The following is a 9,705-nucleotide window of genomic DNA, read 5'->3' on the forward strand; positions in this document are numbered from 1 at the left end:
CTGGCCTACTTTCCATATATTCCAGATTCCAGCAGAATCCCCCTGCAGCTTTGGGCAGAGTCTGCTGTAGGTTTTCAGGTTTGCAAGTAGTCACTTTTTGTTCATGTTGATGGAAGATCAACATTATAAGAACCAGAAAAATTCTTTTAAAATATTTTTTTCCTTTAAATATAGTAAATTTCTGTCATTCTGTTGGTGGAGGATTAGTGATATTGGCACATTTTGTTGATTTACAGAGTCGACCCTCTCCCTTTAAACAATGTCCATAGGAAGTTCAGAAATCTGGATAGGCTAATCTGAACCAGGGAAGCAGAACCACTGATCCAAAATTTAGTGCTGATAATCCCTTCATAAGATTGGCTTCACCTTCAATTTCTGTATCATGGCACATATTTTATGTATTTATATGTAACTTCCCAAAATGGCAAAAATTAGCTACAAACTTTATAATACTATAAAGTGCTCAACATAGTCTACTGGTGCTAAACAAAAGTCAGAATATGCTATCAATTTCATGTTGATCCTTGAAAATTGCGTCAAAGATGTTAGCATATTTAAAATATGACCGATCACTTTAAAAATAACTCATAGGGTGCTTAATTCTAATTGATTTGGTCCAGGAAACAGACGGTTTGTAATATATAAAGGAGCTAATAGATTTTTAAAGAGGGAAATGTCGTTATTTTTATTATTTTGTAATAGCCACAATATAACTTGCCTAAACTGTGTTTCTAGGACTGGATCATAGCACCAGAGGGCTATGCTGCATTCTACTGTGATGGAGAGTGTTCTTTTCCACTCAATGCTCACATGAACGCTACAAACCATGCAATTGTACAAACACTGGTATGTGCCATAATATTAAGAAATCATATGTAACTTCGTAGGAGTGCTGAGGTCTAGGCTCATGAAGCTTTTCAGACCTGCTGAAGTCATTTTTGCAATTTGAATGCAGTTGGATAAATTTATGATCCTTTGCAGCCAAGTTCTAGAAAACTGTATTTCATTAAATTGGCTAAAATGTAATGAATGCATTGTCAATATTTCTAAGAACTGGGCCACAGTGATAGAGAATTAGGATTGTGGAAGTCCTTAACTTTGTACAGTATTGACTAACCAATTATTCTTGAATGTGATTATATTTTAGAGAAAATTTGACACATTTCTATTTTTGGTATGGGATAGTGAAGATGAACATGCAATGATTGAAATGTAATTAAAGAAACCCAAGTGCTACGGTTACATTTTTATGGTTATGATATTGTCATAAGAAAATCAATGCATGATCAGCTCTTACATTCCCTCCACTCTGATTCAATGGTGGGACTGAACTTCTGTTGATATTTTTGACACAACAAAGACTGCACATAAAATTCCATTTTGTACATCGACTGCGTTTTTCACTAAAATTGTGAGCAGATGAAACTTAACCTAATAGTTTCTTAGTTCCAACTTTCTGCAAATGCAGTTATGTGCCATATTGGTTAGAAATTGATTTGCACCCGACAACTATGAACCGGACTGTCAAAACAGATGCCCAAGAGGACCACATGAAATTGGTCCTTTTGTATCATTAAATAACGACCGGCAATCTGGGATATAATTTGTGCCCTATGAGGCAGTGTGTCAGTCCTGAACATGATGCTAGTTGACTATCATGTAATTGCATGGCGGACCAAGTTTTAGGAACTGAATGACCTACCTCTGTTCCTGGAAAATCAACATATGGTAAATTGGCTGTGTTTTTGCATTAGCTTTTTGGATGATGGATTCACCCTTAGGCATTGAAAGCTTATGAACCAATCTATCGTCGCATAGTTCCATAAATTTTATTTTTCTCTGCTGACTATAGTTTTGAACATGGACGTTGATTTAAGAATTTTGTTTCCATTTGCAGGTTCACTTGATGTTCCCTGACAACGTTCCCAAACCTTGCTGTGCACCAACTAAGCTAAATGCTATCTCTGTGCTGTATTTTGATGACAGTTCAAATGTAATATTAAAGAAATATAGAAACATGGTGGTAAGATCATGTGGTTGTCACTAGCTGGGAAATTTTAGCAGAAAGAGAACCCAATTAAAAATACAATCTTTAAACCATCCTTAAACTTTTACTAAGTGACTCCAAATTGGGTTTGAAGGTGCTTTATGTACAGTATTATGTATATAGTACTCATTGTGCTTGTAATTTATTTCTTTCAATTTAACTACTTTGCTACAGGAAAACTAAAACAGATGTTCTCAGTCCTTTCTGATAGTGCACAAAAACAACTGTGGTTGACTAAATATTTATTCAATAGAGCTGAAAACTGGTACATTTTTAGACAAAGCTTTTCTTTATGATACAAACATTGCAAAGGTGGTAAATGGTTTATTAACTTATCTGATTACCTGCTATATATATTTTTTTAAAACAGAGGGATTTAAAAATATTTTTACACACTTCAACTCTTTCTTAAACTGTACTATATAAAATATTAGAGATTAAAAAGTTGTCTAATTATTGTCCTATCCATGATGTACTGTATATCTTCAAACTTGCTGGCCATTATATGAAATATATTACAATCATTTTGATGACTAATTCTTAATTTCAGTACTATTTTAATCAGTTATTTGTATCTGTTCAGTCCAGCAATTCAAAATATTAGGACCAATTAGTAAAAAAAATCTTCCTTTACTACAAAAAAGTAAAATTACTCCATGAGACAGATGGATGGACATTGGGATTTCATCCCAATGAGTCACATGGTGGATGTGCATTGACTTTGACAAACCACAAGTCTTACATTCTATCATGAAGCTTTCTCACTGTGAAATTAAACGTTATGGCCAGGATTTTGTGAGTCCCCCAGAGGCAGGATCAGAGGTTGGGGGTGGCATGGAAAATCGTGACAGGTGGCGGGGATGAGGGGGTGGCGGAGCAGAGGGCCTGTCGTTTCGCCATTGCCCAGCCGTTTTCCTGGGGGTAGGGAAGGCCAATTGAGGCCTTTAAGTGGCCAATTAAGGGTCCCTTCCCACCGCTGGGCTCTTACCAGCGGTGGGTTGTGGGGGTGGGGGGGGGGGGGGGGGGGGGCGGGTGCACGGCTGCACGAGGAGGACACCTTGTAAAACAAGGCACCATCCCTGTGGGCTTGGGGGGGGTGGGGGGGCTCCCTCCTTCGTGGACAATTTGTGGCCCACAGAGGACCCCCTCCTGCAACAACGTCAACCCCCGGACCCACCTCCCCCTGGACTGCACGACCACAACCCCACCTCCCCAGCGACCCCACCTCACTTACCTCTGGTCTGGAGTTCCAGTGCTGGGCCTGGGTCTGAAGCTTCTGCAGTACTGGCAGTGGCCACCACTTCCAGTGGCACATCCGATACCGCTGAGCTGCCAGCCCTCTGATTGGCCGGCAGCTCTTGGAGGTGGGTTCTCCATCCCTTTAAAGTCTTTAAAGGGAGGAGGAATTCCACCTCCTAAAACTTTGATTCAAACAGACCGGAGGATCTCTCCGGGGGTTGGGGGTGGGGCATGAAAAGGCAAACCCTGCCTTTTCAGCATGGTGCCAGGAGCCCCGTCTCCAGCACAAAATCCAGTCCTGTGAAACTGAATATAAAGCTAGAGCACAAAGAGGAGGAACTGATGCAGTTGTACAGAGCCTTGGTCATAGCCCATATGAAATACTGTGTTCAGTTTTGGGCACCACACCATCGGAAGGATACACTAGCCTTAGAGATGATGCCGAGCAGATTCACGGGAATGATACCAGAGCTTAAAGGGTATCATTTAAGATTTGGGTCAACAGATTTTATCAGGCAAGGATATCAAGGGATATGTTCAAAGGCAGGAAATGTGATTGAGGAACAGATCAGCTCTGACCTAATTGAATGGTAGAATAGGTTCGAGGGACTAAATGGACTGCTCCTGTTTTTATGTTCCTGTGACCACATGTTCCAGTTTGTCTGGGGTTTTCTGTAATGACTGAGGCTGCCTTTGTTTTATTTGTTCTGTCCTGGCATATTTTCCCAGGCCTGATTACTCAGGATTCCAGTGCTATCCAGTATTTCCTAAATCATTTGATATCTGCAGAGGGGCACACTGCCTGAAGCTGAACAGAAAGTCAAAAGCAGTGTTTTTCTTTGTAAACCACTGCCTTTCAGTATCCTTTCAGGAAAGTGTAATGATTAGTACATCAGTTAAATCAATTTTTGAGCCTAAATTCCAACTACTTTTCAACATAAAATACTCTGATATCTTAGGCTTAAGCTGAGATACAAGAAATTTGTTATAGCTCTGACCATGAAATATCATTGTAGAATAGGAGGATATTAACACTTAATTCTGATCTTCCTTTCTCTTCTGTTGTAGTGGAAGCAATAACATGTTTAAAATAAATGGATTAATCTAAAGGCTGATGTGTTTGCTAAGGAATATCTATTCATACTATTCATCAATACTATTCAACTTTCTAAAAATCTAAATGGTACCATTTAAAGGAGGTAATAGGAGTAACACGACCCACGACCTTTAATGGAATGGAATAGAGGCAGGTAAATGAAGCCCTCCTGCACCCCCAATCCCCTCTCCCCACTGTTTAGGCCAAATTCTTCATCTCAAATGTGATGCTGTAGGGAGATGCACGGCAGAGACCAGGTAGGTGCCTTCTTGCAGGCAGGGAGCATCATAGTTTCAACACTCTTTCATACTTCTGACTCTTGCACTACAGAAAGAGGCCATTCAGCCCATTGTGTCTGTGCTGGATCTTTTAAGGGGCTATTTAATTAGCATCAATGCCCTGATCTCTCCCCATTGCACTGAAAATATTTCCTTTTCAAGTTTCTTTGGAAAGTTGATATTGAATCTGCTTCCGCAATCCTTTCAGGCAGTGCATTCCAGGTGATGATTACTGGCTGAGTAAAAACAAATTAGCCTCATTTACCATCCCCGGTATTTTTGCCAATTATCTCAAATCTCTGATCTTTGGTAATCAACTCTTCTGACAGTGGAAACCATTTTTCTTTATTTACCCTTATTAAAATCCCTTAAATTTTAACCATCTCTAGTAAATCTCCATTTAATCTTCTCTTTTTCTGAGGAGATCAATCCCAGCTTCAAGTCTCTCCACATAACTAAGCCTCCTCTGCTCCTCTCCAGCATCTTGACATCCTTGCTAAAGCATGGCCCCCAGAATTGGACCCAACACTCAATGCATGACTGTTTGCTGAGCTTTTGCTCCCCTATTCAAATCACTCACACGGAATACTGTTTTTTAATAGTTCTTAAACAGGTTTGTTTTTCACATCATCAAATTGGTATTCCTGCATGTTCATTCAGTACAGCAAATTTTCAACGTGAATCCTCAGATTATTTAACACTGCATGAAGTGTCCATGAATGTAAAATAGTTATTTTAACCTGCTTTTTGCATAATATATAAAAATCAAATCGTAACATTACTTTTCAGCCTCAAATTCATAGTTAGTTACTAGTATTTAAGACTGGCGTTACACTTTGACATCTGGGTGCTGAATAATTGACTCACACTAAGGTGCAAGTTCCAGAAAATTGCTAAAATTGTGGCATTTAGTGTATGGTCAGATTGGTTCTTATGTTCCTCTAATAAGGCAATGATTCTAGAATTTATATTGCAAGTTACACTTCCTTCATATAACTCGTTTAAACAGACATGTAGCAGCACTACTCGACATCAAATTTTAAATACAAACAAGAAATGCTGGAAATACTCAGCAGGTCTGGCAGCATCTGTGGAGAAAGAAGCAGAGTTAATATTTCAGGTCAGTGACCCTTCATCAGAACAGCAGTTCTGATGAAGGGTGACTGACCTGAAACGTTAACTTTGCTTCTCTCCACAGATGCTGCCAGACCTGCTGAATATTTCCAGCATTTCTTGTTTGTGTTTCAGATTTCCAGCATCTGCACTACTTTGCTTTTATCAAATTTTAACTTTGTAACTTAAAAAAAAACTTGCTTTTAGATAGTGCCTCTCGTGACCTCAGGACAAGATGCCTTACAGCCAATTAAGTACTTTTTGAAGTGTAGTCCCTGCTGTAAGGTAGGGAATGCTACAACCAATTTGCGGGCAGCAAGCTCCCACAAACAGCAATGTGATAATGACCAGATAATCTGTTTTTAGGAGTTGGTTGAGGGGCTGAATATTGGCAAGGACACTGCGGAGAACACCCCTGCTCTTCTTTGAAATTGTGCCAATGGAACTTTTTACGTCCCCTTGAGAGGACACACAGGGCCTTGGTTTAATGTCTCACCTGAAAGCCGGCACCTCTGGCAGTGCAGTGCTGGAGTGTTTGCCTAGATTTTGTGCTCAAGACACTGGAGTGGTCCTTGAATCCCTAATCTTCTGACTCACAGGCAAGACTTTAGCTACATTCTATACAGATGGTATTGTATATAGAGTTTAGAAGATTTTATGGCCCTGAAAGAGTCCTTGATAAATTTAGAAGAACACTTTTTCACTGGTTTTGTTTGTTTTTAATATCAGGGAACTTTTAAATCTTTAATATTAACATTGTCTGCTTTAGCACCATCCTTGTCCAAAATGGCAATTAAATGGTAAAAGGTTTTGGAACTCTGTTTTGTAAGAAAGTTGTATACCAGCATTGTATGTATGTTATACAGGAATATATTTTCTAGAATAAAAGATGTCTAAGTGCCAATAGCTGAACTGTGGAATTTTTTCTGGATGACTATTACTATTCTGTAGTGAGAGCTATTGTTCCTCCTCATCAATAACCCATCCCTGAATACATATTTACAAGGCTGAGGGTGGGTTTCTAATATTCTAAACTGAAAGCACGAAGCTTGTGCCACTTATGACCTTTTTTCAGCTTATTAACACATGTACACACATTTGCTTTCTATAATTTATGCCATCACAATCTTATTGGGAGGTTTCGAAAGTACTGTTTAATTTTCCTTCCTTATTACAGTTGGTGCTGGTTATATAACTAGGGATGGGAACTTATTTTCATTTAATTAAATTATATTGATCAATAAGTAACATCTAAAAGGTTATTGCTTTCAATGTAATGCATGGGTTCTAAATATATCCAATGACGTGTTGCTGGTAAGCATTTTAAACATTATGGAAACATTCATTGCGTGATTTGATCAATAATTGCCAGAAGAGCTTTATTAAAATTAGTAAATAACTATGCTTTTTTTATGGTAAGTGCCAATATCTGCCTCACTTAATTTTTTTCTCACTTCAATTCTGGAAGCAACACTGAGCCAGAGCGTGGTTACTGCAAGAAATATATTACTGCCATTGCTATCCTTTTCCAAATGGATGAGCAACAGCTGCATGTGCAAAAGTGAAAGTAACTCAAATATAGTCCTGCTTTGTTCTCAACTCTTCGGTTTTGGGTCCCTTATTAATCTTTTTCATTGAGAGCAGACTGGTTTGTCGTAGCTCATTATTCTCATTCTAAGTTTACTTTTCACTCATTTTCAGTAATGTCCTCTGGTCCGACTTTCTTTACAAACTTTAAAGTATTAATCCAAGTTAACCTAAGATATACTACATAATATTTTATAAACTTCACAGATCCAAATTAATCTCTTTGCTTCTAGATTGTAAAGTTTAATCTTTTGTCATAGCTCATCATCTTTACACTTGTTGATGTTTCCTGTACCTTTCTTTATGTCAGAATATCCTTTTTGTGATGTGACCAAAGCTAAACAGTGTTCTGAGCTGTCCGCCTCACCATAACTTCTGTTATGAATTAATATTATGTGTTGTATTACATAAACATAGTTCAACATTTTCCATTCATTTTAAGAAAAGACAAATAATGAAATGGCGTGTCGCCAGATAGTTCATACAGTTGAGCACTTGACTTCCAATCAGAAAGCTGCATATTCAAGCCTCAAGGCTGCCTCTGTGCCTGATGTGGGGGTTTAGTAAGATTCTAGCCCGCTGTTAACAGGAAGCACCACACAGAAGTTTTTGCTTCGAGAAAAAAGCTAAATTTGCTAATTTCACCCTGCTTCAACTCTAGATTAATCTTAGTGGGATAACCTATGGTAGCCACACATTGTATTCATATGACAGTGATCTAATTGTGGGAGGACATGGTTATGTCTCCTCCAGAACATGGATATTTTAAAAGATTGTTGCTATTTTACTTCCTAGCTAAATTATAATGGCTGGAAATAGTGGAAACTAAAATATTAAAATAATTATTTAAAGTATTTACAGCACCCATTGGTTGAATGGTGGCCAGATATTACCATGAACAATATTAGCAGACAAACGCTTGACAAGCTGGTATGGCATTACACTATCTTCTATTTTAATGGAGAATCAAAACTGGTTTAATGCCTCTGTTATAATAGCAAACAGAGGAATACTGTATGGGTGCATTGTTTATCCATTAATTTGAAGAATAATTTCGGGCCTTACACAATAATAGTGCCATAATTTTGAGTATTGTAAACTATACAGCTTCTTTGTATTAAAGGAGATATTACAAATTGGAATTATAAAACAGTACAGAATCTTTTCACCGCCCCCCACCCCCCCCCCCCCCCCAAGGAGGTTATAGCAGGTCATTTAGAAAATATCAATGCAATCAGGCAGAGTCAACATAGCTTTGTGAAAGGGAAATCATGTTTGATTAATTTATTAGAGTTCTTTGAGGAAGTAAGAAGCAATGTGGATAGAGGGAAACATGTGGATGTGGTGTACTTGGATTTCCAGAAGTCATTTGACAAGGTTCCACATCAAAGGTTACTAAACAAATAAGACCCTGTGGTATAGGGGGCAACATATCAGCATGGATAGAGGATTGGTTATGTAACAGGAAACAGAGAGTAGGCATAAGTGGGTTGTTTTCAGGTTGGCAAGCTATAACAAGTGGCGTGCCACAGGGATCACTGCTGGGGCCTCAACTATTTACAGTCTGTATCAAAGACTTGCATGAAGGGACAGCTTTTATGGTTGCTAAATTTGCTGATGACACCAAGATAGGTAGGAGGGTAAGTTGTGAAGAGGACATAAAAGAGTCTGCAAAGAGATATAGATAGGTTAAGTGAGTGGGCAAAGATTTGGCAGATGGAGTATAATGTGGGAAAGTGTGAAGTTGTCCACTTTGGCCAGAAAAATAGAAAAGCAACATATTATTTAAATAGAGAGGGATTGCAGAACTCTGAGAAGCAGAGGGATCTGGGTATCCTAGTACACGAAACACAACAAGTTAGTATGCAGATACAGCCAGTGATTAAACAGGCAAATGCAATGTTGTCGTTTATTGCAAGGGGAATGGAATACAAAAGTAGAGATGTTTTAATACAGTTGTACAGAGCATTAGTGAGACCACATCTAGAGTGTTGTGTACAGTTTTGGTCTCCTTACTTAAGAAATAATTGCATTGGAAGCAGTTGAGAGAAGGTTCACCCAACTGGTTCCTGGGATGAGAGGGTTATCTTATGAGGAGAGGTTGGACAGGTTGCGGCTGTATTCATTGAAGTTTAGAAGGATAAGAGGTGATCGTATTGAAACATATAAGTTCCTGAGGATCTTGACAGGGTGGATGTTGAAAGGATCTTTCCCCTTGTGGGGGAGACTAAAACAAGGGGGCATAATTTAAAAATAAGGGGTCTCACATTTAAGACAGAAATGAGAATTTTGTTCTCTGAGAGTCATGAGTCTGTGGAACTCTCTTGCCCGGAGAGCGGTGGAGG

At 38.7% G+C, this 9,705-nt stretch overlaps 1 protein-coding gene across 1 annotated transcript in view; it reads left to right on the forward strand.

The window, feature by feature from the left end:
* bmp5 (bone morphogenetic protein 5) overlaps window positions 1-3,024 on the forward strand; it is a 584,277-nt gene extending 581,253 nt beyond the window's left edge. The window contains exons 6-7 of the mRNA XM_068021227.1: window positions 736-846; window positions 1,898-3,024. Of these exons, the coding sequence (XP_067877328.1) occupies window positions 736-846; window positions 1,898-2,047 (261 nt within the window). The 3' untranslated portion in view covers window positions 2,048-3,024. The remainder of the gene's footprint in view (window positions 1-735; window positions 847-1,897) is intronic.
* Window positions 3,025-9,705: the final 6,681 nt, after the last annotated feature.

This window comes from Heterodontus francisci, chromosome 3 (assembly GCF_036365525.1).
Source record: "Heterodontus francisci isolate sHetFra1 chromosome 3, sHetFra1.hap1, whole genome shotgun sequence".
NCBI lineage: Eukaryota > Metazoa > Chordata > Chondrichthyes > Heterodontiformes > Heterodontidae > Heterodontus > Heterodontus francisci.